A 19,521-nucleotide genomic window follows, 5' to 3' on the forward strand; every position below is an offset into this window, starting at 1 on the left:
GCATGACTGTTTTTCACAACACCACAATCAATTTCAACGATAGCAGTCTTAGACTGAAGTATGTAGCAAACCTAGAGCAGGGGGGGGGGTCAGTTTGAGTCGTCAGTTATTCTTCAATCAGTGGTGAGCAGTGGTACTACACCCAGCACTGCCAAAATAGCATTTCAATAGGGAATACTACTGGAATTAAACTAATTATTCTCCACCATGATAATACACTCAAAAGTGCTTACTGTTGCACATTCTTTCACATACACAGACAGCCAGGCATTTCCTAACGGTATTAACGTTGACTTTGCTAAAAGGAAATGCATATCAGCACATTCTGGGTCTCCTCCAGAGCTCTTGCATGAATACGCAAACAGCATGAGGAAACTGATGGATGGGGATACCGGAGGATAGACAACATGAGGGGAGACTAACACAAACAGAGGAAACTGATGGATGGGGATACCGGAGGATAGACAACATGAGGGGAGACTAACACAAACAGAGGAAACTGGTGGATGGGGATACCGGAGGATAGACAACATGAGGGGAGACTAACACAAACAGAGGAAACTGATGGATGGGGATACCGGAGGATAGACAACATGAGGGGAGACTAACACAAACAGAGGAAAATGATGGATGGGGATACCGGAGGATAGACAACATGAGAGGAGACTAACACAAACAGCTGGCAGACTGTATAGCCTAACCTAACTGAGAGCAGCTTTATAACTTTTATTACACTGTTATTTACAAGGTTGCCAAAATACCCATTGGAGCTTACATCTCATCTTCATACATTTGGGCAAAATAGACAAATAATGTCATCTTAATATACCCTATACAGTACTAGTCAAAAAAGTTTAGACACCTACTCAGTCAAGGGTTTTATTTTATTTTTACTTTGTAGAATAATAGTGAAGACAAACTATGAAATAAGACATGGAATAATGTAGTAAAAATATATATATTTATCAATAAAATTCCAATTATATTTTATATTTCAGATTCTTTAAAGTAACCACCCTTTGCCTTGATGACAGCTTTTCACACTCTTGGCATTTTCTCAATCTGCTTCATGAGGAATGCTTTTCCAAAAGTCTTGAAGGAGTTCCCACATATGCTGATCACTTGTTGGCTGCTTTTCCTTCACTCTGGGGTCCAACTCATCCCAAACCATCTCAATTGGGTTGAGGTCGGGTGATTGTGGAGGCCAGGTCATCTGATGCAGCACTCCATCACTCTAGTTCTTGGTAAAATAGCACATCCACAGCCTGGAGCTGTGTTGGGTCATTGTCGGGTTGAAAAACAAAATTATATCCCATTTGGTTTGCGCTTAGTGGGACTGGCATTTCGCTGCAGAATGCTAAGGTAGCCATGCTGGTTAAGTGTGCCTTGAATTCTAAATAAATCACTGACAGTGTCACCAGCAAAGCACCATCACACCTCCTACTCCATGCTTCACGGTGGGAACCACACATGCAGAGATCATCCGTTCAACTACTCTGCGTCTCACAAAGACACGGCGGTTGAAACCAAAAATCAAAAATTTAGACTCCTTAGACCAAAGGACAGATTTCCACCGGTCTAATTTCCATTGCTCGTGCTTCTTGGCCCAAGCAAGTCTCTTCTGCTTATTAATGTCCTTAAGTAGTGGTTTCTTTGCAGCAATTCAACCAGGAAGGCCTGATACACGCAGTCTCCTCTGAACAGTTGATGTTGAGATGTGTCTGTTACTTGAACTCTGAAGTATTTCATTGGGATACACTTTCTGAGGCTGGTAACTTTAATGAACTTATCCCCTGCAGCAGAGGTAACTCTGAGTCTTCCTTTCCTGTGGCGTCCTCACGAGAGCCAGTTTCATCATTTTTTTTTTTTTTTACCTTTATTTAACCAGGCAAGTCAGTTAAGAACATATTCTTATTTTCAATGACGGCCTGGGAACAGTGGGTTAACTGCCTGTTCAGGGGCAGAACGACAGATTTGAACCTTGTCAGCTTGGGGGTTTGAACTCGCAACCTTCCGGTTACTAGTCCAACGCTCTAACCACTAGGCTACGCTGCCGCTCGATGGTTTTTGTGACGGCACTTGAAGAAACTTTCAAACTTAACATTTTACACACTAAGACATGAAGATCAGTCAAAGTAATGGACTGCTGTTTGTCTGTCCTTATTTGAGCTGTTCTTGCCATAATATGGACTTGGTCTTTTACCGAATAGGTCCATCTTCTGTATACCACCCCCTACCTTACTAATTGGCTCAAACGCATTAAAAATGGAAAGAGATTCCACTAGGCACATCTGTTAACTGAAATGCATTCCAGGTGAATACCTCATGAGGCTGGTTGAGAGAATGCCAAGAGTGTGCAAAGCTGTCATCAAGGCAAAGGGTGGCTACTTTGAAGAATCTAAAATACCATTTTATGGTTACTACATGATTCCATATGTATGACTTCATAGTTGTGATGTCTTCACTATTATTCAACAATGTAGAAAACAGTAAAAAAAAATAATAAAGAAAAACCCTTGAATGACAATGTGTCCAAACTTTTGACTGGTACTGTATATATAAATGTATGGACACCCCTTCAAATAAATGGATTCGGCTATTTCAGCAATACCCAATGCTGACAGGTGTATAAAATCGAGCACACAGCCATCTCCATAGACAAACATTGGCAGTAGAATAGGATGCCACCTTTCCAACAAGTCAGTTCATCAAATGTATGCTCTGCTAGAGCTGCCCAGGTCATCTGTAAGTGCTGTTATTGTGAAGTGTAAACATATAGGTGCAAGAACGGCTCAGCCACGAAATGGTAGGCCACACAAGCTCACAGAACGGGACCACAGAGTGCTGAAGCGGGTAAAAATTGTCTGCCCTCGGTTGCAACATTCACTACCGAGTTCCAAACTGCCTCTGGAAGCAACGTCACCACAAGAACCGTTCATCGGGAGCTTCCTGAAATGGGTTTTCATGGCCGAGCAGCCGCACACAAGCCTAAGACCACCATGCGCAATGCCAAACTGACAGACGAATCCAGGTTCGGTGGATGCTAGGAAAATGCTACTTTCCCCAATGCATAGTGCCAACTGTAATGTAATAATGGTCTGGGGAAGTTTTTCATGGTTTTGACTCAGCCCCTTAGATCTAGGTAACGGAAATCTTAACGATAGAGCATTCTAGACAATTCTGTGCTTCCAATTTTGTGGCAACACTGTGGGTAGGGGAAGGCACTTTCCTGTTTCTTCAGCATGACAATGCCCACGTGCACAAAGCGAGGTCCATACAGAAATGGTTTGTCGAGATTGGTGTGGAAGAACTTGACTGTCCTGCACAGAGCCCTGACCTCAACCCCATTGAACATTTTTGGGATGAATTGGAATGCAGACTGTGAGCCAGGCCTAAATCACCCAACATAAGTGCACTCAAATAAATAAACATCCTCAATCTACACACAAATCTGGAGAAGGGTACCAAAACATTTCTGCAGCATCGAAGGTCCCCAAGAACATGGTGGCCTCCATCATTCTTAAATGGAAGTAGTTTGGAACCACCAAGACTCCCCCTAGAGCTGGCCGCCCGGCCAAACTGAGCAATCGGGGGAGAAGGGCCTTGGTCAGGGAGGTGACCAAGAACTCGATGGTCGCTCTGAAAGAGCTCCAGAGCTCCTCTGTGGAAATGGGAGAAACCTTCCAGAAGAACAACCATCTCTGCAGCACTCCACCAATCAAGCCTTTATGGTAGAGTGGCCAGACGGAAGCCATTCCTCAGTAAAAAGGCACATGACTGCGTGGCCATGTACGCATCCAACTCAAATCATCAAGTTTGCAGACGACACGACAGTAGTGGGCTTGATTACCAACAACGACGAGACAACCTACAGCGAGGAGCTGAGGGCACTTGGAGTGTGGTGTCAGGAAAATAACCTCTCACTCAACATCAACAAAACAAAAAGGATATGATCGTGGACTTCAGAAAACAGCAGAGGGAGCACCCCTCTATCCACATCAATGGGACAGCAGTGGAGAAGGTGGAAAGTTAAGTTCCTCTGCGTACACATCACTGACAAACTGAAATGGTCCAGGAGCAGCAACAGCACCTCTTCAACCTCAGAAGGCTGAAGAAATTTGGCTTGTCGCCCAAAATCCTGACCAACTTTTACAGATGCACAATCGAGAGCATCCTGTACGGCAACTGCACCGCCCTCAACCGCAAGGCTCTCCAGAGGGTTATGCGGTCTGCACAACGCATCACTACCTGCCCTACATGACACCTACAGCACCCGATGTCACAGGAAGGCCAAAAAGATTGTCAAAGACAACAACCACCTGAGCTACTGCCTGTTCAAATCGCTACTATCCAGAAGGCGAGGTCAGGACAGGTGCATTAAAGCTGGGACCGGGAGACTGAAAAACAGCTTCTATCTCAAGGCCATCAGACTGCTAAACAGCAATCACTAACTTAGAGAGGCTGCTCCCCACATTGAGACCCAATCACTGGCCACTTTAATAAATGGATCACGAGTCACTTTAAACAATGCCACTTTACATATCTTACATTATTCATATCATATGTATATACTGTATTTTATACCATCTATTGCACCTTTGCTTGGCCATCGCTCATCCATATATTTATATGTACATATTCTCATTCACCCCTTTAGATTTGTGTGTATTAGGTAGTTGTTGGGGAATTGTAAGATTACTTGTTAGATATTACTGCACTGTCGGAACTAAAAGCACAAGCATTTCGCTACACATGCATTAACATCTGCTAACCAAGATGAACAGAGCAAAATACAGAGAGATCCTTGATGAAAACCTGCTCTAGAGCACTCAGGACCCCAGACTGGGACAAAAGTTCACCTTCCAACAGGACAGCAACCATAAGCACACAGCCAAGAAAATGCAGGAGTGGCTTTGGGACAAGTCTCTGAATGTCCTTGAGTGGCCGGGCTTGAACCTGAACGAATATCTCTGGAGAGACCTGAAAATAGCTGTACAGCGGCACTCTCCATCCAACCTGACAAAGCTTGAGAGGATCTGCAGAGAAGAAAAATGGGAGAAACTCCCCAAATACAGATGTGCCAAACTTGTAGCATCATACCCAAGAAGACTGTAATCACTGGTGCTTCAACAAAGTACTGAGTAAAGGGTCTGAATACTTATGTAAATGTGATATTTTCTTTATGCATTTTCAAACATTTCAAAATACCTGTTTTTTTCTTTGTCATTATGGGGTATCGTGTGTAGATTGATAGGGAAAAACTATTTAGAATCAATTTTAGAATAAGGCTGTAACGTAACAAAATATGGGTCTGAATACTTTCCGAATGAAATTTATTTGAAATAAGAATGTACACATGAAAACAGAGTTAAAATTAAAAGTGCAGCATCTTATGCAACGGAAAACTTTTGTTCATCCAGTTGTTTTTAAATGGTTTCTCCTCAGCTCTGTACCGTCCCCATGGAAACCAGCCTTGAGCTCCAGCACACTGAGGACTCGTTCTAGTTCAAAAAAGAAAACATTTTGAGTTGTGGTAAAACAGTAACCCCGAAAAAGCTTGGCTTACTACACATTACAAAGAGCATACTTAAGTCAGACTCAACAGCTTAGCTTCCAGCCCACAGTATACATTTAATAACTGCACCTTCAGTAGATGGCCCCCCCGAATGTTACAACCATCTAGCTTCCCAATTGGACCCAATGGCAATATCAGGAACGTCTTGGCTGGCTCGGAAATTGGCAATGGTACCTCCCGGAGTCTTTGCATTAGGTTTGACCCAGAGGCCTTGTGATACATTAATAATCGTGCAAGTAATGAGGCGCATGTGACGTGGAAGGTAATTTCACAGTGTCTGTGTGTATAACAGCCCAGTTTCTCTGAAAGCTGCACTCTGAGCATTGGGACCTTATAGACTGGGGAGCCGTAATAGAGGGCAACCCATTCATCCTAAAGCACATGCAGGCCCTCTCTCAGGGTGATGGTGTGGTGCACAATTGGAGGACTTATATAGACACCCAAATATGTGCATACGTGTGAGACAAACATGAAAACTAAGCATTCAGTACAATACTCGTGCACATTCACACACCTACAATATAGCAATTGACATTGACATGATCACCCAAACACAGTGCAAACTTGGCACAGACCCGCTCTCAGAGATGCTCACAAGAACACAGCATAGCCAGGTACATACTGCACATAGACACAGGGATGTGAGTGGCAGACCTAGTAATTACACCAACACAGTCTCCCACTGAAAGACTGCCTCTTGTGCATTCCTTGCCATTTTTGAACTCTTAGGCATGGGAGGCTTTTTTCCGAACTATCACATCTGTTGTGCATGACAAAATACGACTTGCTGGTGGAAAACATGTCAAAAGGACATTTTCTGGCTATGGCATACTTTCTGACATTCATTTTTCAGCTTCCCAAATTTGTGAAAATGTGCCATCCTTGGCCGCTAGATGAATATCAGTCTCGACTGAAAGTACGTCTGGAAATCCTGTACGTGAACCCAAATGTCACACAAACTATGTCCAATGTTAGAACTATGTTAGAACTGCAATGTAAGGCCATGAGATCTGTGGTGAAGGGACAATATATTGTTGGCTTTTCCAGCTTATAGACAGTGTTACATGTACTGGTACAGTAGGCTTTACTTGGTCCATTGACACATCAAATGTCAAGAAGAAGTGGGCTATACTAGCAGAAAAGCATTGAAAAGTGGCACACACCGTAACATAATAGTACAATAACCCCAGGAAAAGCTTTCAACTTGGTTGCTCTCATTATTTTCAAGTAGCAGGCAGGTAGGCACACTACTGCGATGATTCAGGTAGTTTCAATAGGCTAGCATTATTTTACTTTGACAGAAGAAAACAACATGCTCCAGTGAATGGTCCTATGTGGCTCAGTTGGTAGAGTCTGGCGCTTGCAATGCCAGGGTTGTGGAGTTCGATTCCCATGGGGGACCATTACAACAACAAAAAGCATGAAAGTACGCACTTACTACTAGTGTAAGTCGCCCTGGATAAGAGTGTCTGCTGAATGACCAAAATGTGAATTTGAGATTTGGAATGCGATTTCATATTAACTTCAGCCGGTGCTCAGCTTAGCTGTCTTGTTTCCATGTTTCCTCTGATCTTGTCTCATCACTCCCAACGGGCTGGGGAGAGGCAATGGTGGAGTCATGCGTCCTCCGAAACATGACCCGCCGGAAGCCAGCCGCACCAATGGAAACGCTGTTCAGCTGGTGACTGAGGGGACGATGAGCCAAGTAAATCCCCTCCGGCCAAACACTCCCTAAACCCAGATGTCCTATTGGCCTCCGGCCACGGCTGGTTGTGGTAGAGCCCGGGATTGAACCTCGGTGTTTAGACACGCCTCTAGCACTGAGATGCAGTGCATTAGACCGCTGCGTCACTCGGGAGTCCCCTTAATCACTTTTTAAATTGAATATGGAACAGTTACCTAGAACTCCAAATAACCAAATTTGCCTCCAATACATAAAAAGTCATTTAGAAATACAGAAGTATTTTGTTCTTGTGGAAGAACCATCTCGAAACCCAAATCCCAACACTCAACTTGTGGAGTTTTACACAGACATATTAGCCAACTATACATCTGCTTGAAGTATACTACGAGCTAACCTTTTGAAAAGAGGTAGAGCGTGTGTGTATATGCATTCACTCAGGTTGTGGGGAGAAAGGTCACATCTCCTTCGAAAAACACTTTTGGTTTTGAATCAATAACCAGGTACCTGGCAGTCATCATACATTGCCCCACTTCTAAACAAAATCTTTGTGCTATAGGCTAAAAATGATGTTTGGATTCTTGCTTGAACAGTCGCCAAGATTATAAACTCAGCAAAAAAAGAAATGTCCTCGCACTGTCAACTGCGTTTATTTTCAGCAAACTTAACATGTGTAAATATTTGTATGAACATAACAAGATTCAACAACTGAGACAAACTGAACAAGTTCCACAGACATGTGACTAACAGAAATGGAATAATGTGTCCCTGAACAAAAGGGGGTCAAAATCAAAATTAACCGTCAGTATCTGGTGTGGCCACCAGCTGCATTAAGTACTACAGTGAATCTCCTCCTCATGGACTGCACTAGATTTGCCAGTTCTTGCTGTGAGATGTTACCCCACCAAGGCACCTGCAAATTCCCGGACATTTCTGCGGAGGAATGGCCCTAGCCCTCACCCTCCGATTCAACAGGTCCCAGACGTGCTCAATGGGATTGAGATCCGGGCTCTTCGCTGGCAATGGCAGAACACTGACATTCCTGTCTTGCAGGAAATCATGCACAGAACGAGCAGTACGGCTGGTGGCATTATCATGGAGGGTCATGTCAGGATGAGCCTGCAGAAAGGGTACCACATGAGGGAGGAGGATGCCTCGGTGTAACGCTCATTCCTTTGACGATAAACGCGAATCTGACCATCATCCCACTGGTGAGACAGAACCGTGACTCATCAGTAAAATAACATTTTTTGCCAGTCCCGTCTGGTCCAGCTACAATGGGTTTGTGCTAGAGGTCGACCGATTATGATTTTTCAACGCCGATACCGATTATTGGAGGACCAAAAAAAGTAGATACCGATTAAAATCGTCCGATTTTTTAAAATGTATTTGTAATAATGACAATTACAATAATACTGAATGAACAATTATTTTAACTTAATATAAAATACATCAATAAAATCCATTTAGCCTCAAGTAAATAATTAAACATGTTCAAATTGGTTTAAATAATGCAAAAACAAAGTGTTGGAGAAGAAAGTAAAAGTGCAATATGTGCTATGTAAGAAAGCTAACGTTTCAGTTCCTTGCTCAGAACATGAGAACATATGAAAGCTGGTGGTTCCTTTTAACATGAGTCTTCAATATTCCCAGGTAAGAAGTTTTAGGTTGTAGTTATTATAGGACTATTTCCCTCTATACCATTTGTATTTCATTAACCTTTGACTATTAGATGTTTTTATAGGCACTTTAGTATTGTCAGTGTAACAGTATAGCTTCTGTCCCTCTCCTCGCTCCTCCCTGGGCTCGAACCAGCAACACAACGACAATTAGCGCGCGCTAACTAGCTAGCCATTTCACTTCGGTTACACGAGCCTCATCTCGGTAGTTGATAAGCTTGAAGTCATAAACAGCGCAATGCTTGACGCACAATGAAGAGCTGCTGTCAAAACGCACGAAAGTGCTGTTTGAATGAATGTTTACGTGCCCGCTTCTGCCTACCACCGCTCAGTCAGATACTTGTATGCACAGTCAGATTATATGGAACGCAGGACACGCCAGATAATATCTAGTAATATCATCAACCATGTGTAGTTAACTAGTGATTATGATTGATTGTTTTTTATAAAGGTAAGTTTAATGCTACCTAGCAACTTACCTTGGCTTACTGCATTCGCGTAACAGGCAGTCTCCTTGTGGAGTGCAACAAGAGAGAGGCAGGTCATTATTGAGTTGGACTTGTTAACTGTAAGGTTGCAAGATTGGGTCCCCCGAGCTGACAAGGTGAAAATCTGTCAGGCAGTTAACCCACCGTTCCTAGGCAGTCATTGAAAATAATAACGTGTTCTTAACTGACTTGTCTAGTTAAATAAAGGGTATAAAAAAATATTATTAAAAAATCGGCACCCAAAAATACCGATTTCCGATTGTTATGAAAACTTGAAATCGGCCCTAATTAAATCAGCCATTCCGATTAATCGGTCGACCTCTAGTTTGTGCCAATAGGCGACGTTGTTGCCGGTGATGTCTGGTGAGGACCTGCCTTACAACAGGTCTACAAGCCCTCAGTCTAGCCTCTCAGCCTATTGCGGACAGTCTGAGCACTGGTGTAACTCAGGCAGTTGTTGCCATCCTGTACCTGTCCCGCAGGTGTGATGTTCGGCTGTACCGATCCTGTGCAGGTGTTGCTACACATGGTCTCTCCGTAGCTGTCCGGATTTTTATGAATTATCTTTGAAAGATAGGGTCCTGAAAAAGGGACATTTATTTTCTTTCGCTGAGTTTATCTGGTTGGGATCTTTGCAAAATATCTATTTTGGATGTAGCAGTTGTAGCTAGAATGCTAACGCTCATTGATATAGGCTGTAGAAAAAGCTAGCCAAAGAGCCATTCGTTTTTATAAGTATAATGCAGTTGATTTGCGATGATGACAAACATATTAAGCAGGACATTCATATGAGCCTTAAAATCCAATTATAATCCAAAAGTAGTGTGAAATGCACTTATAAGCAACATAAATTAGGCTTTTTTTGCTGGCATTCTATTAGAACTCTCCCTCCTTCTGCCACCAACTTGCGTACATCGTCCTATTGCGGCAATGTTTGCAAACACAGAAAGGGGTCTAAGTAGAGCAGATATATGCTCTAGCACACTGCTGTCCTTTAGCTCATCTCTGCAGTCCTACATAGATACAGTGACGTTTCACCATGAATACTACCAGCTTTTTCCTAGGTGTGAAAACTCCCACAGGAAATTTAAAAAACTGTCCACTTGTCATTTTTTTGTGAATTTGATGTATGCCTCAACTGTTCCAGTATAAAAAAGGCACACATAGCTAACATGCTATTCAACAATTGTATCAATAAGTGTTTTGTACTTTACCATAAACTCTCTCTTTCCTCAAGTTCTCTGTCCAAAATAAATAAACTCAGTTTGAGGAGCCCATACAAAACAACCTGCCATACATCCAGTTTCCTCATGATCGGTCACTGTCTAAACTTTCACACGCATAATTTCACAATTCTGACAAGTGTTCAGTGGTTTTCAAATAAGCCACTGACCTCAAGGGAAATAAATCAACCTGGTCTCAGATAATTTCATATTATTCTGTACGTTAATCCAAAACACTCCATTTACTATGTTACCATAAAAAAAACATGTATTACATATAATGCATAATGATTTGAATTTGCTAAATGAAGTCATGGCCAAACGTTTTGAGAATGACACAAATATACATTTTCACAAAGTCTGCTGCCTCAGTGTCTTTAGATATTTTTTGTCAGATGTTACTGTGGAATACTGAAGTATAATTACAAGTGTTTCATAGGTGTCAAAGGCTTTTATTGACAATTACATGAAGTTGATGCAAAGAGTCAATATTTGCAGTGTTGATCCTTCTTTTTCAAGTCTTCTGTAATCTGCCCTGGCATGCTATCAATTAACTTCTGGGCCACATCCTGACTGATGGCAGCCCATTCTTGCATAATCATTGCTTGGAGTTGTGGGTTTTTGATTGTCCACCCGCCTCTTGAGGATTGATCACAAGTTTTCAATGGGATTAATTAAGGTCTGGGGAGTTTCCTGACCATGGACCCAAAATATCGATGTTTTGTCCCCAAGCCACTTAGTTATCACTTTTGCCTTATGGCAAGGTGGTCCATCATGCTGGAAAAGGCATTGTTCGTCACCAAACTGTTCCTGGATGGTTGGGAGAAGATGCTCTCAGAGGATGTGTTGGTACCATTCTTTATTCATTGCTGTATTCTTAGGCACAATTGTGATTGAGCCCACTCCCTTGGCTGAGAAGCAACCCCACACATGAATGGTCTCAGGATGCTTTACTGTTGGCATGACACAGGACTGATGGTAGCACTCACCTTTGTCTTCTCCGTACAAACTTTTTCCGGATGCCCCAAACAATCAGAAAGCAGATTCATCAGAGAAAATGACTTTACCCCAGTCCTCAGCAGTCCAATCCCTGTTCCTTTTGCAGAATATTAGTCTGTCCTTGATGTTTTTCCTGGGGATAAGTGGCTTCTTTGCTGCCCTTCTTGACACCAGGCCATCCTCCAAAAGTCTTCACCTCACTGTGCGTGCAGATGTACTCACACCTGCATGCTGCCATTCCTGACCAAGTTCTGTACTGGTGGTGCTCCGATCATGCAGCTGAAACAACTTTAGGAGACGGTCCTGGCGCTTGCTGGACTTTCTTAGGTGCCCTGAAGCCTTCTTCACAACAATTGAACCGCTCTCCTTGAAGTTCTTGATGATCCGATAAATGGTTGATTTAGGTGCAATCTTACTGGCAGCAATATCCTTGCCTGTGAAGCCCTTTTTGTTCAAAGCAATGATGACGGCACGCGTTTCCTTTTAGGTAACCATGGTTGACAGAGGAAGAACAATGATTCCAAGCGCCACCCTCCTTTTGAATCTTCCAGTCTGTTATTCGAACTCAAGTCAGCATGATGGAGTGATCTCCAGCCTTGTCCTCATCAACACTCACACATGTGTTATAACGAGAGACTCACAGACATGATGTCAGCTGGTCCTTTTGTGGCAGGGCTGAAATGCAGTGGACATGTTTTGGGGGGATTCAGTTAATGTGCATGGCAAAGAGGGACTTTGCAATGAATTGCAATTCATCTGATCACTCTTCATAACATTCTGGAGTATATGCAAATTGCCATCATACAAACTGAGGCAGCAGACTTTGTGAAAAGTAATATTTGTTGCATTCTCAAAACTTTTGGCCACGACTGTATACATATGCTGTATGCAATTTTTCAAAACGTATGATATGTTACGATTTCTAGCTAGCTCGCTAATGTTAGCTAGGCTAAGGGTTAGAATTAAGTTTAGCTAAAATGGTTAAGGCTAGGGGAAGGGTTAGCTAACATGCTAAGTAGTTGAAAAGTTGCTAATTATATACAATGCTAAAGTTGTCCTTGATGAGATTCGAACTCGCAACCTTTGGGTGTCCACCCATCCATCCCGACCAATCACATTACTTTCGTTTTTGCCTTAACCCAGTCAACAAGGTGGGTTTGGGGCCTAATCCGTTTTAGACTTGGGGGACTCGGCATTGACTCGGACTCAGGGGTCTTCATACGGGCCGAGCACTTCCCGAGTCAGGCAGAAAAATGTTACTCTTGGTTCCGGCTAATGGTACTCGGGCCAAGTCCACTTCAGCATATCTGGCCTGATTAACCTTTTCAGAAGTAGAGCCATGTTCTTTCGGCAGGTGATGCAAGAATAAAACAACTAATTAATGTAATAATTTCACCTCGAATTTGCTCAGTCATTTGCAAGCTACAATTCTTCCCATTAGGCTATTAGATGGAGCAAGACCCTAAAGAATTTATGCTATAAAAGGAATTTGATTTTACTACAGATTGTTTTTGGAACCCCACTCACTAATTCTATTCATTTCAGTCATTCGGCCAATCCTGTCTTAATATAATGGCATTATTGATTTTCAGGCATATGCTGGTGGCCATGTTAATTATAGGACGACTTGGGATACATGATCCACGACAGACAGCATATCTCAGGGTCATAGGCTATAGCCTATTTTTCTATGGTAGGCCCATCTGTAAACTCTGATACATCCTGCCAAAATACACCATATGAGTGGCCTAATGTAATTTTCTGGACCTGTCGAAAATAAACCCATAACTGATCCAAATGGTTGTATTTTAAAAGACCTTTATTTTGGCATAAAACACAAAATGACGTTTGAGCGGTTATTCAAATTAGCCTACATCACGGGCAGTTTACAGCCTAGACAATAATTGTGTCCTAACAATAATACATTTCTCATTGCACTGTTGTTGTAGCCTATGGCGTAGAATAATTGTATTTTCTGAAAATGTAGGCCTAGATCTTCCATTTGATCATCTGCAACCTCTGCTGAAGGAGTGATGCAGCCTACAACCATCCATGTTGGATTATTGCAGTAACCTATTAAAACGGTTACAAATGTAGTCTATAGCCTATTAAAATAGTCAAATGGAAAAAATCCTGGTGCTCAAAATGTTGTGGGTTCGATTCCCGGGGCCACGAACAGAAAATAAATGTATGCATATATACTGTCCCTTTGGCTAAAAGCATCTGCTTAATGTCACATTTATTATTTTTGCACACCTTATATTTGTGAGACATCAAACATGTATATTCTGTATGGAACCTTTGACAGTAGCTATGCCTGCGCATTCTGAGATGCCAGAAGAAAATAAAACTGCGTATCTAAACCAGGTAAATTATGAATTGTGTCACCAGCTGTGTTACTGAGCCATAGTGTTTCTTCGTCATAACCCAAGGTTGCATGCCAAAGTTTTGCTGAACCTGAACATAAACTTTGTCTAAGTTCATAATGATGATAATAACGGTTTATTTAGCTTCGTGTGTACTATGGCAGCTAAACGCTGAATTACAGTAACACACATATACATACATTTATTACATAGTCCCAGTGGTTATTTGTAATGTTAGCTACTTGAATAATTTGGATCTAGATAGTGGTCAATCACAAAACAACACATTGTTTTGAAAAACTATTCATGGTTTGGTTTCCCAAGTGGCGCAGCGTTCTAAGGCACTGCATCTCAGTGCTTGAGGCATCACAACAGACACCCTGGTTCAAATGCAGGCTGTATCTCCTGGCCGTGATTGAGAGTCCCATAGGGTGGTGCACAATTGACCCAGCGGTGTCCGATGTAGGCCGTCATTGTAAATAAGTATTTGTTCTTAACTGACTTCCCTAGTTAAAAGGTTCAATTTCTTTAAAATTACAACAACAAAATGGTTAACCCTATACAGTCATGTAGCACATAGCACGCGCTCCGATTTTGCTCCTTTGCACCCCATTATTTTTCTTTGCACATTCTTCCACTGCATATCTACCATTCTAGTGTTTTACTTGCTATATTGTATTTACTTTGCCACCATGGCCTTTTTTGCCTTTACCTCCTTTATCTCAACTCATTTGCTCACATCGTATATAGACTGTTTATACAGTATTATTAACTGTATGTTTGTTTTACTCCATGTGTATCTCTGTGTCGTTGTATGTGTCGAACTGCTTTGCTTTATCTTGGCCAGGTCGCAATTGTAAATGAGAACTTTTTCTCAACTTGCCTACCTGGTTAAATAAAGGTGAAATAAAAAATTTAAAAATGGGTCAATCAGCTGCTGTCTTCTTTCATGGAAAAGTAAATCTATTAAAAAAAACTATAAGTATAATGTTAACCATTCTATTGGTTGAATTATTAGTGTTCCCAGCTGATCCCATTCCTCACTTGAACCCTGTGTAAAGTGATTTGCTTGACAATACACATGTTCTTGTTTGTCTCCCTACCAGCAGACTCTGTTTCTCCACCCTCAGCCTCTCTGATGGATTGTCTCCACCACCGTGCAACAAATGTGAATCTGAAGGATGGCACCCTGAGCCTGAGATGGTCTGGCTGGACAGTAAAAGAGTCCATCTCAAATGTGAAAACTGTTCAAGGGTGTGTAGACTTTTACTAGTCACTGTATACCTATTGCTTCTCGAAGAAAATGTTATAAATGCTTGTTGAGCTTAGGTCAACTGTTCTTCCCCACCAGAACCAAACATAGTATTAACTGAAAACAAACACTGTATAGCCTCAAAACTACATTTTCTATATAACGGATGGCCAGTCCTTGCATCCATAGCTTCTATATGTTTATGGTCAGTGCTATCTGGGATCCTTAGGATATCCCTATCCTAAACCATAACCCTTAAACATAACCAAATCCCACAGGCTGCCAGTTGCCCATCCCTGACCTAGAGTCTTGAAATTCTGTGCACAGGTGCCTCTTCTCAAAAAGAACACATTTTCCTCAAGGACCCACAAGATCTGCCATGATGGATTTTCCACCATTTGGAATTTTTGAAAAACACTTAAAATGCCATCTCTTCCGGAACCACAGGGCCGATCTGGATGAAACTTGATATATGGCATCTAGGCACCAAGGTCTTTCAAAGCAATATTTTCCAGACTAGTATGTCAAACAACTGACCAATAAACATTCATGTCGGTGTGGTCTGGCACAAATGCATATACATCAGATATTTGTATTGTAACCACTCTTGGTACACATACCCAACACTCAGATTGACCACACGGTGGCGCTACAACACATATATATTTTGATTGGTTGAAAGTGAAAACCTCTGTGGTTACTGTGTTGTGTTGATTTGCTTCCCATTTGAGGTCTGGACTGTGATTCATAGGATTTCTGTGTGGTGTCAAAATCTGACTAATTGTTGGAACTACTGCTTTTGCCCTTTTCTACCCCTGTTATTCAAAAGGTGCTGTCAGGAGAAACACTTTCACATCCAAGGGTACAGATGGACAGCAAGGAAAGGACAGATAGACCCAGAGAGACATGCATGTAAGAGATGAACACTGACGCTTTATACATTATCTGGAAATAATGGACAACTTGGTACAACCCGTGTTTATTAGTTCCATATAATGTAGAGCGGAGGCGTTTATCCCGCTTATACCACTGTTGCCAAAGAAAACAAGCACACATTTACTGGTAAAATGTACATGTTTTCATTGAGATTTTGACAAGTAAATTCATACTATTTCATCCTTTCACTAAACCTGGTTGTTCGTTAAAACTGTTAAGATTGCTAGAGAAGCGGATTTGTTGTCCATTCTATTTGTTTGATTACTATGCAGGCTGGCAATGTTCTTATCCCTTACTTGCTAGCTAGCCAACTACGGCTAACACAGTCACGTAAACTCTGCAGATAGAATAACATCAGAATTGAGTGGATTTTGGACCTTGCTAGGCTGATTCTGGCCCTAAAATGGCAGCTTTGGCTCAGTTCAGGCTGCCAGATCTGGCCCAAATGACTCAGGCCTAGTCTGTACAGTCACTCATTTCAGACTCGGGCCGGATCCGGCTGCCAGACCCGGGCCAGCAGTTTTAGATCTGGTATGCCGGAATCAGGCCAGATGTGGGCCAGACGTTTGTGTTACCTGGGGAGTAACCATCGGTCTTATGTGACCATACCAAACCTTACATATCATACTAAAATGATGTGTCTCAGACTTACATACAGAATAATACAAAATGCTCTGAGACCAGGTTAAATAAATAGACTAGGTTGTAGGGACAGTATCTGTGCGTTAGAGATGTTGATGATGCGCACAGATACTGTAACAAGGGAAGGCCGACAAATGCTAAATCATGCATGAACATTGTTATCCAATATGCACAGGCTCTGTAGTTGTCAAAATTACAATGTTTCAATTTTCTAGGCTACGGCTGGGATCTAAATAGCAGTTCCTTCTGCTCACTTTTTATTTATTTAACTAGGCAGTTAAGAACAAATTCTTATTTACAATGACAGCCTAGGAGCAGTGAATTGACTGCCTTGTTCAGGGGCAGAACAACAGATTTGTACCTTGTCAGCTCGGGGATTTGAACTTGCAACCTTTCGGTTACTAGTCCAACGCTCCATCCATTAGGCAGGTACTGCCGCCTACTTAAGTAGGCTAACTGGGCTGCAACCTTTAGCCTTTACAGCGGTTATTACACACTATCAATCAACACAATTACTGACCTTTGCAGTGCAAGGAGAGATAACTAATAGCAAGCACCAAGAAACACACCATTAAAAAAAACATTTTTGAATCAAATTAAACCTTTATTTAACTAGGCAAGTCAGTTAAGAACAAATTATTATTTACAATGATGGCCTACCCCGGCCAAACCCTAACCAGGATGACGCTGGGCCAATTGTGCACCACCCTATGGGCCCTCCCAATCACGGCCGGTTGTGATACAGCCTGGAATCGAACCAGGGTCTGTAGTGAAGCCTCTAGCACTGAATTGTCAACTAACGTGAATTCAATGTGAAATCGACAAAAAAAATATCACCATGTAATTGGATTTAGGTTAAAAGTTGGGTAAAAAAAATTAAAAGAAATTCCCTTTGTTTCACGTCAATTCAATGTCATCACATATATACAAAATAATAATAACGTGGAACCAACGTTGATTCAACTCGTTTTTGCCCAGTGGGTAAGAACCTCATGATTGAAAGTTCTGCTTACCTGTTCTGCCATCCTTGAATTAAGTTTGTATATTTGCTCAACACTCCTTCTAACTGACGCTTACACGCTTTCTGAAAATGCATACTGTTTCCTAAAAAACCTCTCCGACTCACTCCTCCACCGGCCCCGCTCCCAAGTGAAGCCGAGCCGGGGCTATGAGAACCAGCTCGTCCGATCTGTCTCGCCGAATTCCCCTTGTCCGACGGCAGTGAAGCAGAGTTCGTTTTATTTGTCCCAGGATGCGGACTGCAGAGCATCTTCTCCATACTGACGACGCGATAAACGGAGTTGAGCAGGAAAATCGTGGTAAATTGTATGTCTACTGACCTAAATCGAAAGCATTAAATATGTAATATCCATGTTTCGCTGGTGATTTGAGCGTCCCTCTGCCCAAGAAACCAAGCATAATTCCCAGCAGTTGTATGAAGAGCACTGCTGTAGTTCCCTTTCTGAGGCGATAGAAGCACAGTGGCTCTAACGTTTTCGTGTTGTTGAGAAATCACAGTGCAGACACTCCCTCTCCTGACTCACTCGACCAACCCCCGGATATAACAATCCAATCTTATTACACATCATCATAGCCAAGAACACAGCTACAGAAACCCCCCAAATTTACGAACCCCCCCCCAAAAAAACAGAATTATATAAATATTTTTTAGTAATCCCAATCAGCTATAAAAACCCATTCACGTAGTATTCATCCACATGATGTAGGCCAATTAAATTACATTAAATTAGGGGTATCAGACGGATCTGACAAATGGGGTGAACTAGATGGTAATTGTCCATGAAGAAGAAATGTGTGACATGCTTTAGCTCTTTGAAAGTATTTTTGTAGTAGTGGTAGAAGTTTAAAACGTTTTGCTTAAGTGAAGCGGTGAAATATAGTCAAAGGTAAATATACAAAAATATCTGGTCTGATTATTTTGATAAACTACTATGTCAACCTTATTACTCTGGAGTTTGTGGCTGTTCCATCACATAATTCGTAACAAATAAGACTTACACACTCTTCTACTAGAAAACCACAGTATATGCAAGCTGTAATAATTACTCGTAAGGAATTGGAGGTTTCAGGTATAGTAACCTCAATTCAACCATACATTTGTTTCTTAATCAAATGATAAAGCTGCTATAAAAAAGTTAGGACTGGATGGGTAGATCAATAAATAGGATATATAAATGAATGAATAGATAAATAAAGTTAGAACACAGGATGAAAGACCTAATGGATGAAGGAATTCATTCAAATATATAGGACATTTTTGGTGGAATGAGAGTTGTGAATGTGTTGTGTAAGTCAGTATTTATTTCTTTACTCCACACAAATAATGTTTGAAATAAAAAAACAAAGTCATCTCCAATCCTGTTTCCATGTTCTAGTCAATTATTTTTTTATTTTTCTTGGATCTAGTGGGTGGTGAGCATAGAATTGCACATCAGCGCCACCTGCTGGGTGGTGGTTTGCTACTGTGAAAGGCAGCCTACACAGACGAGAAGGGATAAACTGCATCCCAGTACCGTGACCGAAGTAAGGACTGGTGGGTGTGTCGAAAGGTACATTTTTAAATTATTGAACCATTGATTCAATGCATGGATAATATAATGTATAAATGTACACCAAGGTCATTCTTTGTCATGATGGTGTGGTGACAGGGGTCTCAACA

At 41.7% G+C, this 19,521-nt stretch overlaps 1 protein-coding gene across 2 annotated transcripts in view; it reads right to left on the reverse strand.

Annotated features, from left to right (window-relative positions):
- The window catches only part of LOC124012044 (oxysterol-binding protein-related protein 10-like), a 165,549-nt gene extending 147,182 nt beyond the window's left edge, over positions 1–18,367 (reverse strand). For both annotated transcript variants that reach the window (XM_046325410.1, XM_046325409.1), the window contains exon 1: positions 17,855–18,367. In XM_046325410.1, coding sequence (XP_046181366.1) covers positions 17,855–18,120 — 266 coding nt within the window. In that variant the 5' untranslated portion in view covers positions 18,121–18,367. The remainder of the gene's footprint in view (positions 1–17,854) is intronic.
- Between the last annotated feature and the right edge of the window lie 1,154 nt (positions 18,368–19,521).

Source organism: Oncorhynchus gorbuscha, linkage group LG24 (genome assembly GCF_021184085.1).
Source record: "Oncorhynchus gorbuscha isolate QuinsamMale2020 ecotype Even-year linkage group LG24, OgorEven_v1.0, whole genome shotgun sequence".
Lineage (NCBI taxonomy): Eukaryota > Metazoa > Chordata > Actinopteri > Salmoniformes > Salmonidae > Oncorhynchus > Oncorhynchus gorbuscha.